At 42.3% G+C, this 15,511-nt stretch overlaps 1 protein-coding gene across 6 annotated transcripts in view; it reads right to left on the minus strand.

The window, feature by feature from the left end:
* crebbpa (CREB binding protein a) overlaps positions 1-15,511 on the minus strand; it is a 46,135-nt gene that overhangs the window by 15,656 nt on the left and 14,968 nt on the right. For 5 of the 6 annotated variants that reach the window (XM_067582575.1, XM_067582570.1, XM_067582560.1 and 2 more), the window contains exons 3-11: positions 11,189-11,353; positions 7,426-7,690; positions 3,997-4,110; positions 2,370-2,636; positions 2,061-2,160; positions 1,739-1,876; positions 1,508-1,625; positions 1,222-1,393; positions 418-480 (exon numbers count right to left, since the gene is read on the minus strand). In XM_067582575.1, the coding sequence (XP_067438676.1) occupies positions 418-480; positions 1,222-1,393; positions 1,508-1,625; positions 1,739-1,876; positions 2,061-2,160; positions 2,370-2,636; positions 3,997-4,110; positions 7,426-7,690; positions 11,189-11,353 (1,402 nt within the window). The remainder of the gene's footprint in view (positions 1-417; positions 481-1,221; positions 1,394-1,507; positions 1,626-1,738; positions 1,877-2,060; positions 2,161-2,369; positions 2,637-3,996; positions 4,111-7,425; positions 7,691-11,188; positions 11,354-15,511) is intronic. The other variant, XM_067582551.1, reaches the window with a different exon arrangement.

Genomic DNA, 15,511 nt, shown 5'->3' on the forward strand with positions numbered 1-15,511 from the left:
TGCAGGTAGCAGCAGGTAGCATCTCTAAGCACTGCAAAAACCTTTGTTTCTTCCCTGTACTTGTTTCTTTTATGTCATCTTAGGTGTATGCGTGGGAATAAGTTCTGCTTTTAAAGTTGTTGTTTTTTATTCAGAATTCTAGATAATTTCACTCAGTATTTCTTCTTTTATCCTACTGATCTTTTCTGTTCCTCTTTATTGGTTCATCTTCCACATCTGTATTTCACACAACTTCCTTTATCCTTTTTCTTATTTCTTTTATGACTCTTGCTCATCACACTGCTCCTCTTTTGCTTTGTAATGTGAGTTTATCATAAAATGTTTTCTGCATTATGAAATGCAGTTTCGTGTTTTGCTCTCTCAGTTGTTTATATTGAATCTCACTACATGATCTGAATCTGGAAACATCATGTGTACCTTGTGAAACCTGCATGCGATTCATGATCTGATTTGGCATGTTGGGCAGAGGAACAGGTCCATCTATACAAAAAAAGACAAAAAATGAACCAAAAGACATCATTAAGAACCACATAACCAGCTGTAATGAAAAAAACATAAGATTCACTCGAGGCTTCCTCTGCTACTGCTCAGGAGTATCCTCAGCTTCTCACACAACAATACAAAAGATTGAATGAAGCTATTGAATACACAATAAATGCCAGCAGTGGCTGGATATACTGTATGGATAGAAAATATAGATAAAATCTTCTTTCATGGCAACTCATTTTATATTATGATGACGACATATAGTGTAATTTAGTAAATTTCCTGGAAATTTAATCGAGAAATCTGTAGATCTTGGTTATAGGCTACAGCTAATCTTTTAAGGGAGATGAATCTTTATCATCTCATATTGGTATAGCATCCAAATCTAACTGGGCAATGTGTCAACTTACATAGCTTTACAGCCAAGGATTATTCTTTTCAAAAACCAAGATGTTAATACGTGATACTACGTAAAATCTCAGGCACTTTATGTGTATCAAGGATATAACAAATGCTTTTTCCTAGTGTCCAAGATTTTCAAAACTTGTGCTGAATCAAAAACATTCAGAAAAACATTCTTCATTTTTTAAGATTCTTTGACCATTTTTGGGCAGCTGTAAGTGTAGCAGTAGACAGGAAACAAGGGGAGAGAGATGGGTATGACAAGCTGCTGGGCTGGAATTGAACCAGGGACGTTAAGGCATGCGCTACACTCTCGTGAACATTTAGACTCACTCTGTGGCCTGGGCCCCAGGGCACCGGGCTGGGGGAGGCTGGGCTGCTGGGTCCCCTGTGCGGCCATAGGTGCCTGGTTGATGATCTGCTTCTGTAGCCTTGAGCGCCTCTTCTCCTCCAGCTCCTTTTGGATTTTGTAGATTTTTTCAGCCAGGAAGTGATAATACTCATCCTGTACAGAGGGAAGAAGACAGTAAAGTTGATGACAGCAACCCATCTCATCATAAAGGGCATATTTACTGAATGTGGCCCTGATGACATGAGTAATTCAAGTTGGAACACCTACCCGGCTGTTAGCTGACTCGTACATGTCCCCCTCCACTTTTCTGGCGTAGGCCACCAGGTTCTCCATTCGTCTGTCCTTCAAAGCTGCCGGGTCAGGGGTAGGGAATATGGCTTGTACTCTGCCGTGGAAGAAACAGATTTGCACCCATGAATATCTCACTGGCAACTTCTACTTCTCCAAAACTTCCCTTTAAAAATCAGGCATTTCAACAAGGCAGGATTATGCGCTTACAGTTTGTGTACGAGGTGATTGCGCAGGTCCTGAGTGACGTGCTCGTGCCAGGATTTCCTGGTGCCTGTGGCAGAGATGGGTGCTGCTGTGGGTAGGTTGCCCATCGATCCCACAGCTGACCCGTCTGACAGCAGCTGACTGGAGGTGGAAGAGCATGAGGGGGAACAAACAAGGTGAGAGGCTGCATACAGATTTCATATCCGAGTCTTTGACTAGTGTTAAGTTTTATCAGCGACTGCACAAAATCCATAAAAACATAACCATTCAAAATGACTAGTTAAGGTCAGTTAATACAAGCAAGAAGTTATCAGTGGAGACTGACTTGTTAGTGTTGAGTGTGTTGGGAAGGGAGTCTGTGTGCAGGTTGGTCTGTTCTGAAGTGGTCACGCCCATTGTCGCACCTCCAAGAGCCATCTGGTTACCTGTAAATACAAAACGCTGTGAGCAAACAGCACCGCCTCGATTTCATAACCAAGCACAGTACATACAACATGGCTTTGATTGGCTGCCATGGCTACAAGAGCAATCTACACAACAAAAACCATAAAATGGCAGCTTGATAAACTTAACAGAGAAGTTTTCTAACAGTGCTCAGAAAATACAGGAAGAAAATCAGCCCGTCTGACTTTACCAAGTGCATTGATGGGTCTCATCTGCTGCGGAAGCTGCTGGGCCTGGGCGTTCTGTGCGCCTGCTGTGTTTCCTGGGCCCGGGGCCTGCTGGGTCTGGGCCTGCCCAGTGGCCTGGCTGCTGTAAGGCAGCCCAAGTGCCGCATAAGCTCTCTGCATGGAGCTGGGGTCTATGGGGGCTGAGGTATTGATGGTGGGAGCGCTGGGCTGACCCACACCAACTGAGGACATGGGGTTCTGGAGGCCCGTATTGGGGGAGCTTAGCATGGCTGGGGAGAGAGATGGAGCAGTCGGTCAAAAACACCCAAATACAGTCATACTGAGGATACTGTTAGCAGCTTGTAATGTTGACCATCTTGAAGTACATGCTTACTTTACTGCTGCAGTACATAAACAAAATGCAAACACTGATACTGTGTGCTGAGCCCGATAAATATAAAGAGATCCTGTTTTGGTGAGAACGTGGCAAAGACATGGAATACTTTGACAGGTGATACAAAATACACATGAATTTGCACACTGAGCTCTGGTGAGATGAAGTCATAACATGTCAGCATGACACAGTGGGAACATTAATGTAAGGCTAAACGCTTTAAAAAGTGGAGGCCTGAATACATGCATAAATCCCTTTAGGGGACAAAGCATAAGCTTATTTTTCTGGGTTCAGGCATTGGTCCGGCTAAAAAAAAAAAAAAAAAAAAAAAAAACTCTCAGTTTGTGCAAAGACAAAAATCGGAGGAGGCAGAACAAAGAACTACTGGGCTCTGTTTGCGTTGGCAGGAGAGAGCACGAGCCCCGGCGTCATGTTCTTTAACATGAGAGCCAAACAGGGACAGACCAACACTGGAATGCTCTAAGTGATGAAAGCTGCTGAGCAGAGTGGCGAAATAAAGAAAAATATCATAGAAGAAACTAAAAAGGGGAGTTCAAAAGTAACTAAGTAATCCAGAGAAATACCAGAAACTACTGTAAGTAATGGAGAGAAGGATTAAAAAAAAAAAAAAAGGTAGGCCATAAAAGAAAACAAACTGTGAACCCATGACAACCATTACATGGAGAGAGAAACAAACAGAACATTAAGAAAAGCAGTTTCAGTATGAGGCAGCGAGAGTGTCAAACTCAGCTCTGTTCTAGTGGGGAGTAGCGGTAAACAGCCCAACAGCCAATAGCTCAGCGGGACATCTCTAGCACACGCTCTGTGTTTCCTCCCTCTCTGCCTCCATCACACTCTTATCCCTCCTGTGTGTCAGATTACAAGCCCAGCAGGACCACACTCTTACTCATCGAGTGCTTTTAGTCATTGTGGAGGAGCAAAATACACACACTTTCTACACACTAACATCTTTGGATGGTTTTAGAAAAACAACAAGTGGGTGTAATTCTTTCTTAAGACGTCACTATAGACTATTAGTCCATGTGGTATATTACTCAATATACTACAATAAAGACTAAATAACAGCTGAGGTAAAGATCGAGGCTACGGTAAAACAAACCCTAAACCTTGATGTCCTGCTTATTCAATACAGTCAATGGAAGTTTTTCAGCCTTGTGCTGTGTTATGTGGGGTTAAGCTGAGCAATTTGACAGTGGTTAAGCGACAGCAGGTCAGAGTTTGCTACTTGTACTTACGCTGCTGGGTGCGCTTGTCGCTGGCGTTCTTCAGCGGCAGGCAGACGGGACAGTCGTGTCGTGTGCAATTTTTCCAGTGGGAGATGATCTGTCTGGACGACGCACAGTGAGCCACTGCACAGAGAAGAGACAGAGAGAGCAACAGGGTTTAGTTTCTTCCTGTTGACAGTGGAGCCGTTTTCAGGTACTAAAACTTGCATTTCCACCAGACAAACCAGGGACTTTAGGGACATTTTAGTTACTGTAGGATTATTACACATGTAACAAAGTCCCTGCTCTGCGGTTGTACCTTCTGATGATACAGAAACATTAGTGTAAGGGTTTGGCTGAATGTTGCTGATTGGTCAAACTCACTGACCCAGCTGCGACTTTTCTACAACATTTCTTGTTTACTGACGTCAAAAACAAAGTTAAGCTTTGTTGTCAGTTTCCAGATTAGGAAAAAAAGAAGAGCCAAAGAGAGAGTGTGTATGAGATGAGATGAGATGAGAGAACAAAGTGAGTGAAGGAGAGAAAGAAAATTTCATTTGTTTTCAGTCTCCTTTTCACCTTCTGCACATCTTTTTATTCATTCTTTACATCCAACTCAAACATCATAGTCACGCACCAGTAAATATAAACATCATTACAACTCTGTGTTGTTTTCTTGCATTGTAATAATGATTTCTCATTATATGAGAACAAGGAAAAAAAACAACAAACTTAAATGTACATTAGCAAAATGTACAGAAAGTGAGCCAGAAGGACAGTCAGAGAAAGTGAGAGAGACTAGAGAGAAAAAAAAAAAAAAATGTGTCCGCCCAAAACTCAAGATCAGGTTCACCTCGCTGCACTGATTTTCACTCTTGGAAAGCTGTGCATGTGGCTCAGTGGAAAGAGAACCTAGACCCATATTTCCTGCGGTGTGTCTGAACAAACTGAGTCGCTTCATTTCATCTGTGGCCAGGCTAATGTGCTAGCAGCTAATCTGACAAGAAAATCACATGCAGGCTAAAATGAGCTTTGCTAGCTGCCTGGGACTTCCAAGTTCTGCAGCAAACACAGTTACTACATGGCCTCTAGCTTCAAGGGCTATGCACAAATAAACACAATTAAACTTTATTATCTTTGTAACAACGCCAACACTGCTGGCAAAGACTCAAACATAGCAGAGCTATCATTATTGGTGGGTTTTTGTAGATTCAGTATGCAGTGATAAACAAAGATAAGGCCTAAGATTTAGATCCGGAGCCAATCTAAGCAATAGTTTTACCACAGACTCCAGGGTCCCTCAGGTGAAAATAAACGAAGCCAACAGACATCAGTTAAATCTAAAATCTTACGGATGATAACTGTGTGTTGGGGAACAAAATCTCTCTCCTCAGTTATTTTAGTGGCAGTGAGAAGCAGAGGTCCTGAGCGAGAGGAAATGAGCTGGCATGCGGGGAGCAGAGACACAGACTCCTTCACACTTAACACACCTTGGCCTCGGAGCATGTTTGGCTTGAAATTTTGCTTTAAGCATTCAAAGTCCAAAAGCAGTGCAAAAGGACACAGAGCCAAATTTAATTGAGAGTGGCTTGAGGGTCGTTTTTCATAAAAAGCAATGCTGGTGTTGACAGAGGAGAGAAAGGAGCAGGGGGTCTTGGTGTTCAAGAGCAAACAGAAACAGAAAACATCACCGGTCCAGACAAAGAACTGGTGAATGGAGGAGTAGCGGACCGGGCCACAAAGGCGAGTGAGCGAGCGAGCGAGTGAGCGAGCGAGCAGGTAGGAGGTGAATGTTGTGTTTTCTGAACGGATGAATGAATGGAAATCCCCCCCCCGTGCTGTGGATTACACAGGGACACATGGTGTGACCAATGAGGAGTGAAGGGAAACATATGTCCGGCCCTGGTTGTGCTACTGACCTCCCTAGGAGATGAGCGAGGGGATGTACAGAGGAGAGTTTCCTAAGCTGGACACAAGGCTGCACGTTTAATTGGATAAAACTTATATGACGAAACTAAACCTCGCATCCAGCCGTGCTCGGTTCTTTTCTGATGTTATATAGCTGTATTTACGCCCTTTAAAATCATTTATCAATGACAATGTTCTCTATAAGACACAACCAATGTGATATTAAATGTGATAAAAAAACACTTCACTGGGATTACATTGCAAGCAAGACGATTTCTCCCTCTATAGTAGATGTTGACTGAACTTTTCATCAGCCGTTTACCCAATTTTTCCAACTTGAAATATTAGAATATTCGGTGTATGTGTGTTACATTCATTAACATCTTCTCTTCCCACTCTCAACACCCACTGCACGCCTGAGTTTCCCATTAGGGGAATCCCTATCTGTGTTGCCATTTTCAAAGTACTTTCTTTGTAATTTCCTAATGAGGTTACAGTGTGTTTTTCATTGCTTGCTTGTCTTTAAAAAAAAAAAATGGTCTCACTTCCACATACCGTTTTTCTAAATGTGGCAACTATGAAACCCATCCAAAACTGCGACTAAAAAAAGGTTATATAAACATCAGGGATTCAATGGCAAATTATATTTGTGTTTTCAGTTTGGGTTCATGTTCTAATCATATGTTCCACGTAGTTCTCCAAATCCGTATTTATACTGCACAGCTTTGTTCAGAAAAAACACAACTTTTAAATTTTTAAACACCAAGCACAACATTTGCTTAGACTTTTTTTTTTTTTAAAGTAGGAAAACTACGTGCCCATTCTTCGGAACAATGTTACTTCTCTTTGAGAAGACATTTACCAGGTGCTTGAACCTCATGTCTCTCTATTACTAAAATGGTTGGTGAAGGAGCTGGGAGCGTGTGTACACTCGACTGAGGTCAATTTATGATTTCTCAGTCAGATTGATAGAATGGTTGCTTTGTTTCTGGCTGTGTGAGATGGAGCATGTGCAACTGCGAACCGTCATATTTTGTCAACACACAGTTTAGAGTCGTACGTGATTGGGAAAGAAAAATATTGGCATAGCACAGCTTGTTGGCCGCTTCATGTTTATTCAATTTTCATGTTTTTTTTTCTTCAGATTTCATCAATTAATTCCTCAATAAATTAAACAATCCAAGACTCAACAGCTTGTGTGCCATGCGAAATAAGCATAACAAGCTTCTGTCCAAAGACAGAACAGTTCTGCCAGTCACAACCACTTCTAGCCTTCATCCAATTACTGTCAATTTTGAAAAATTCAAAGGGGGGTGATTGTGGTAACAGAGTGACATCCGCAATGCTGAAAGGCCGTCACTATTTAAACAAAGCTGGGATTTTCACACCAGATTGACATCCAGAAATCAAGCAGGCCAGGATATATTTGTTTACCCTGTCAAGAGGTTCCAGACAGAATTGTTAAGGCAATGACCTCTGCAGACATTTAAAAACAACTGGACATTATCAATTAGATTTTATTATCTGATTGTTTCAAATGCTACAACTTACCCTGGCAGGACTTGCCGGCCTGGCAGTGGGTCATGTGGTTGAGGACGTTCTTCATGGTGCGGCAGTGGGGCAGGGCGCAGGCCTTCAACTCCCCGTTGGCCTGCTCCCGTCGCTGGCACTTGTGTGCGTGAAGCAGCAGGACCAGCTGCTGCTGGATCAGCTTGCGCTTCTCAGGGTCGGCTGTGGGACCTGCTGAAGGCACTGCCACACCTCCACCGCCGGCCAGGGGCAGCATCGCCTGCTGCTGGGGCTGCTGCTGGAGCTGCTGTATGGGTGATTAAGAAAAAAAGACAGACAAATGTCAGTGTTGTGATGAGTTAAAATAAGGCCTTCAATCTCTTTTTTCTTATGGTGCTGTAACCACAGCAACATATGTAGAGAGGGAAATTCTTGTAAGTGACTTAAAGGACGACTTCACCGATTTTCAAGTTGATTCCTATTGTTTTAATGTGGGAGGTAACTACATATGAACTAGGGCTGCAGTCTGCTGGTCGACTGGTCGATTAGTTGGTCGATATGCTCTCGTCCTACTAAATTCTCATTGGTTGAATAATCTCTGTGTTATTTTCATAAGGAGAAAAGTGCTACATCAATAGCTTTCCAGGATTAATCCATTATTTCCTGCAGCGGGAGGGACAGACTAACAAATTACCTGTCAAAACGGGGGTGTATTCAAAACACCCTTGTTGTTTTCACAACTTTGAACTCTCCCAACCTGATGGAGACTGCTGGGTCTGACTGTACTCAACCTTTACTGAACGTTTACTGAATCTGTGTTTCTCTATAACAATAACAACGAGAACCCCCGCCAGGCCAAAAAAATATTTTTTAATATTTGATATCCGAAATAATATTATATAATATCACCCGAAATAATATTTTAAATCGACAGTGTTTGGGAGTCTTTGTGCAGCGCTGTTCGGGTACGTGAGTCAACCTCTGTCGTTGCCTGGGAAACCACTGGTAGAGTGGCTCTGTTAAGGAGTATGTTTGCGTATCGAGCAGGAAAGAGCGAGGGGCAGAGAGGTGACGGTGGATTCGAGCGGGGCAGAGGAAAAGGTTGGTAATAAGTTGTCAGTCTGGCAGTAAATGTACAGTACAGACTACAGTGTGTCAGTTAATAAATGCTAAAAAGTCACGTCTGTTGTTTCCCCAAATGCTGGGAAAGTAAAGGAGGTTAGCTCCAAAGTTAGCAACAACGGGTTAGCATAACCTGAAGACACAAAACAGAGAAATGTGTGGCTGCCGAGTTTACTGTGCACTCTGTCCCGTCACACCCCCCGCGACTAATCGATTAGTCAAAGATTATGTACGATTTTAGTCCAAGCCAAGATTTTCTTTGGTTGACTGCAGCACTAATATGAACGACATATAACTTTCCTCTATTAAAACATCCCTCTTCATCAAGCTGCATAAAGTCTGCCAGATGATGTGCTGAAGATCAGCCTTGGACTACAAACTACTTTTCATCATTTAATGTAGTGGTGCCTTCAAAGACTGTCAAAGTGGGGTCTCCCAAAACACTCCGTCCGCCATGTTGTTTTCTCACTAGCGCTAGGAAAAAGCAGACACTAAAATATCAGCATATTTGGAAGACAACTAGTTCCATGATATGATTTTAGAGACTGCAGACTCAGGTTGTTTTTTTTGTTTTTTTTTGCCTGTCCATCGGCACCGATGTGCTCTGGCAACCTTCTGGTTTGTGTGCAGCTGTTGGTAAGTTTGCAATGATCCGCATAACTAACTCCAGCGCACCATTTGTTTTGTGATCCTTGCACACTGGTACGATATATAATAAGACTTGATTAGGAAAAACGTTTTCTCAATTAAATTAAGCCTCAGTAAAGAGATACAATGCTGATCACTACTAACTTTGTCTCTGCTAACCAGCCGCTCTCCTTCGTTCTGTAAACACACCATCAGTAGCTTTAGACGGGACCGTGCGCAGTGCATTCTGGTTGTTGTAGGATTTACTCCTTTAGAGCGATAGAGTCTTTTTCTCAGTTTTCTCTAGTCACAGGGCACCAATTTCGAAAATAACTGCATATTTCTACTACATAGCTGTCCTAGTTTCAAGAAATTATCATATTTACAGCGGTGAAATTCCTCTCTAAGATTAGATGATTCTCTACACATATGTAGTAGGCACCAAACGTGCACTAAAGCATTATTATATAAATCAACATAAAATACATCAATGACAATCTTGATAAATTAATCTGTTGGATCTGGTCTTTCCTGAAGAGTAAAAAAACTAATTAACTGATAAACAGAAGAGAGCATAATTTCTCCAGTCCTAAGAGAATGTCATGTTAGGCTCATATGATCACCAATTAGCCTTATTTGCCATCACACATTTATCATTTATAACTCTATCTGAAGTGGGAAATCAAATGTTCCTGTTCAAATTCTAGGCACTTCCCTCAACACCGCATGGTAAAATCAGTTGATTTGTTCAGTGGCCTTTAGTGCTGCCCTTCTATCACTATATGAAGAATCAAACAGAAAAGGTTTTTTTTTAGTTCTTCTTTGATTGTCCAACCTCTCAACAAAGTTACATCTCATAGAGTAGACTTGTCACCCAATTATAGGGTCTGTCAACGACTGATTATCATGAAGCATTTCACACACCAATCAAGGCGAGATTTAAAACATTCCCCAAGTTCTGATAGATGGCAATTTAAGCTTCTATAGTTATTAATTGTAGAATATGGATAATATTGTAAGACTGATTACAGACATGATTACAGATAGAAAGACACAGATTGGCATACCCACTGAAGTTGAAGGGTTGGAAACAGATTTGCAAATCAAGACAGTTATTACTAAGATTTGGCCCTGACATTCTGGGCTTCAACTAACACAATGCAGTAGTGGAACTACGGCTGGGCAACATGGCCAAAAAAAAATGAAATCTCAATTTTTCACAATTCAGTCCAGGGTCAGTTCACGATTTTAATACATATTTTGAAACATCATATTTCTTAGAACATCATGTTCAGGACAGTTGAGCGAGAATAATAAATGACCAGCACCACCTGCATCCCACCTGTTATCCGACACAGCTATGGACTGTCAGTACCAGATGCTTCAAATGCTCCAAGTAGAACACAGGCATCCAGTGAAATAATCAGCTTCAGCACAGACGGAGCAGAAAGGTCTTTTCACTAATTCATCTGCTCCTGCCGTTTGTGTTTCTTGACAAAACATCAGCCTGATAATCTGCAGGTAGCATTAACTACCTAACAGACAGGGACAGACTGTAGAATCTGCAGTGTTCAGTCAACTTTCAGCCTTTTAACTCTGACATGATGCCTCGTCAACAAACACAGACCGCGTGGATGAAGACCGGTGTGCGGACACCAGTCCCGTGAACTGTGGCAGGTGTGCATATAGTCTAACTATTCATGTCACATTTTACAGGACTGTTGTGACTCCAGACAGCTCATGTAGCAGCTATCCTCTATGTTACTTTTTGACTAAAAGTAAGTCTTTGTACATGTTGTAAAAACTTTTACGATTTAGACATTTTACATATTGTGCAAAAACAAAAATTGTACTTAATCTGATATATTGCCCAGCCCTGTGTGGAACACTGACTTATTTTGTCAATAATAAATTCTGATAACTTTAAAATATGATACTCAAATAGTACAATATACAGTTCAAAGCTCCATGAGTGGTACTGCCATTCATATGACTAAGAGAAATGCTGTGTTATTGTGTGTATGGTAATGTCTGAATATGTGTAACAAGCACTAACCATGTTTGGCACACTCGTGACAGCGGCCCCTTTGAGCTCATTGGGGAAGGGTGGCAGACTGTTGGCGAGGGCAGCCTTGTTCTGGAGCTGCTGCTGACCGGGCGCTGAAGCGCCCTGACCGTAGGACTGGGCTGCAAACGGACCCCCATTGCTGCCCAGGCCCATCTGGAAAGACAGACAGATGACATAGAAGTTAATATAATATTTAGCAGCATTAGCTTCACACACTGACAGAATATCATTATACAGCCTTGAATCCTGTACGGCCTGGTTCAGAGTTTGGTCAGAGATTTCATAAGTTTAAAATATGAATGTGATATGCTTAAAATTTTACCTAGGGGGGGTTTATAACTTTGTTATTTACACCATACTACTAGCTAGCTGCCAATATCGGTCTGAAAAGGATGTGCTGCTATTAGCTAGATTGTTTCCATAAACAACAGTAAACAGGCACAGCTAACTATTTCTTGAGATGTCTGGATGTTGGGAGTGTAACATTACACAAAATTCATGGTTCAGTATGTAACTCAGTTTCATGGTCACGGCTCAGTATGATTTCAGTACAGCAGGGAAAAAAAAGAAAAGGTAGAAAATAACATAACATAAAATTTTAGTCTTTTATTTTGAAAAATGTCAACATCCAACTATGGCCCATTGGTCAAAACTATCACTGAAACAGTTTAGTTGTGCTGCAGTGGAAAAGAAAAACAACCTTTCTGTTTCCTGCAGGACACCTGCTGACAGCTGTTTTATGCTGATTTATGGTCTAAGTGTATATAAAGTAGTTGAAACTAGCTCCACCTCCAGCAGCTACAACAGTAAAACGCTGCTCTAACACTGATGCTTCAGTATTAATAACCTAATGATGTCATATATAATAATATATCAGTCAGAGGGACCAAACCACTACTTTTACTACAATACTTTTTAAACTACATTTTTCTCTCTCAGAACTGCTTCTTAAGACGTGCTGTCTGACCAAGTGAGAAGTGAAAAGTTGACCATTACAGAGACGGGAGGGGGACAGGGTAACCAGGCTACCTTGGGTAAGTCAGCTAGCATACACCCGTGAGCATGCTACAGCTAAGTGGTGCGCTGCCAAAACTTTCAGGGTGGAACTCTCGCTCTAGAATTATTGTTTTAGTATTGGATTAGTTGATCTGAGCTAGCTCTGCCTTTAAATAACAACAAGACTAGGTCAAAACCTAGTGTATTGCTGGACCGACCTTGTATGGTCAATGTGCGAAATTGTGGCCAATTTGTTACAGGTATAGTCAGTGGTAGTGTCTATAAAAGTGAATTCCTGGATATTAAATGTTCAGCTGCAATTTTCTGTAGTGGTCCCAGTAATATTTGCGGGTAAAGTGTACTGAAGTAGCAATAGTAGCAATACTTTCCACTCATATCTTGTGATGTTTGATTTGAAAGAGAAGTTATTTTAATTGGAACTATTCTAATTATCTGTTAACTCCCTATGCTCTTTCATCTGTTCTTATCTGCAGATGTCTGTAAACTTATGGTCTCATCCATATGTTTATTGGCATGCTAGGCTAACAGCCTGTCAGCTGTGTGACTTAATATCTGCGCCGCGACAACGCCGACTGACAAACACCATAAACACACCTGACACCTGCCAAGCATGGTGCTGTTCAACCCGGAAACCCCGCAGCTCCACCTGCACACAGCACGCCACGGCTATGCTAACAATGCTATCCATACTAACTAGCTGCTAGCCGCCGTGCAGGCTGGTAAAATGGATCCGTCGCGTCTCTTTGTATCAGTGGGTTGGTGCTCCTGTCAGTGTCAGATGCTTCCATAGGTAAATGTGTGTTTTTTATTTATTTCGGGACTGTGCTCACTCTCAGTCCTGAGGAGAGTGAGCATCACTTGGGGCTGCGCTGTAAATGCCCCCTAAGGATGTAATAGAAACTGTTTGTGCCGATTCATTTTAAAAGAGCAACGGCCATCGGGGAACCTCCAACACTGGGCCAGTTGACCAGCGGTGTAACTTCATCACTCAGTGAGTCAGTGACGGACAGACATTTGAGGTTATAGGGCTGGTCTGTGGCTGGTCCGGCCAAAAATAAAATAAAATAAAATAAATAAAACAAAAACAGGACATTTAATTAAGGGATCATCTGGTTATCTACACCATATATCTATGGTTTCTCAGTTGAATTTCTGGAAAATATACAATCGCAATATATATTAAGTTCAAAATATAATTTTGAATATATCTTGACAATAATAACACATTTTATTCATAGAACATTTTTCAAGATACTCAAAGACGTGACAGAAGAGTTTACCCATGTCGCCCACCCTCAACAAGAACCATGACTGCATAAATAAAGATGTGAGGCACCAGGGGGAATAAATCCCTGTTAGTGCCATGCTTTACACACTGATCAACTCGCTGCTGCTCTCTCATCCAAGGAGCTGCTGGGAGACCCGACCAGACTCCGCCATGCCAGGCCAGGCTGTATCCCCCTCAGGCTGTTGACACCGCTCCAACAGACCAGATAAAAAAAGACCCAGCTGAGACGACCAGACACTGGCAGCCTTTCAACACAGCTGAGCAGGCGGTCACACACTGTCGCGCACACACGCACACAAATGAACACCCCCTCCGCTTCGCTCTTCCCATTCAGTGCCCCACTCTCTGACACACTCCACACATCGGCAGGCAGGACAGTTGCCAGCTATCATCTCGCCGCTCTGCTGCCAGTACAGACTATTCAGCTGAGCTGCTCTCACTCCTTCTTCCACATTGCACCCGCCCTCTGTCGTTCTAACTGATTAAGTGGTTTACAATACCTGTCTTCCTCTACGTGACTGACAGGGCAAGTAGCCATATAATAAGCCAGAGAAAGAGGGGGAGGGTTCTCGCTCAAACAATTAAAAAAAAAGGAGCACGGGGGCGGGAGTGAATGACAGCAGCCTCTCACCAACACAAATACCCAGAAAGAGATTTACAACCTGCGATTAAAGCACAATAGCGGAAACCACACACAAAGACTGGGCCTAGTGGTTTTCTCCTCTAGAGCTGTTAGTGCCATGATAATCACAGGAGACCAGCTGAGCTTACACACACACACACACACACACACACACACACACACACACACACACACACACACACAGGCCTTCCCCATGCTGAGAGTCCCTGCGCTGATATTTTTTACATCAGCTTTTAATCTTTCTTGTGGTTAAAGCATGTGTGTGTAAACTATATTTGAGAATCAATCTCACACACATTCACTATCTCTCAAAGTCTCTTCTCAGCGGCTACTAGTAGCATCTGTCTGTGTGTTGTGGTTACTTACAGCTTCGGTGGCTTAGCTCTGAAACGCAGCCAGTAAAATAGATGGCTTCCTACCAACTTCCTGTGAAACCACACTGGTGGCAATCTTACCTTAACAGCCAGTAACACCATGCATACACACATTCTCACATACATGTATAAATTAGTGTCGCAGTACTAATCTTGACACTGACTGAGCAGTTGACAGCAGTGTCAACATCAGCTTCTTGCCAAAAGTTGAAGTAGAGCTTACAAGTGTGGAGTGCATATTTAATTTCTGAGTGCTGAAAATGATAGCAGAGCAAGAGAAGACTGAGCAAATCTACAAATGGAGTTTATTGATGAATACACCGTATAAATAAAAAGGAGTAATTTGGGGAGTGGGTGGCTTCAAACTAGTTCCTTATCGATGATCTCAAAAGCTTTAGTGTGTTGCTGTAGAGAATGTATTAAGCCGTTTGAAACAATGCACGTGTGGTGTGTTATGGTAGTTAGTGCATCTCCATTCTCATTAAAGAGTAAGCAAAATACACATATATACATACATACATACATACATACATATACACACACACACACACACACACACACACATATATATATAAACCAAAGAGACAAACTAATGAGGGCAACCAATTATGAGGGGGTTGGACGCCAAGTTAGCTTGTTAGCCTGGATGCTAGCTGCAGGAGGCTCGTGCGAGGCTCTACGGAGCCCCACGAGCAAGAACTCAGTGTGAGAGACACTGTGCGTGGGGGGTGGGATCCTCCCGAGCCAACAGACCAAGGAGCCACCAAACATTCAATACACACACATTGAAGTGTAAAACAAGAAGGGCCTGGCCTCATGAAAATAAGGAAAACAAACAAAACAAAAAAAAAATATTAATATCAACAGCAGTTGCTTGCCATCCACTGAGGCTTGTCTATAGCGCGGTATTGCAATATTGCAGCCCTAACTGTCTGCACACTGCACAGTTTAGTCTAGAGTTTCTGTGTGGGTACCTGTGTTGTAGCTGG

Source organism: Thunnus thynnus, chromosome 3 (assembly GCF_963924715.1).
Source record: "Thunnus thynnus chromosome 3, fThuThy2.1, whole genome shotgun sequence".
In the NCBI taxonomy this organism is placed as follows: domain Eukaryota; kingdom Metazoa; phylum Chordata; class Actinopteri; order Scombriformes; family Scombridae; genus Thunnus; species Thunnus thynnus.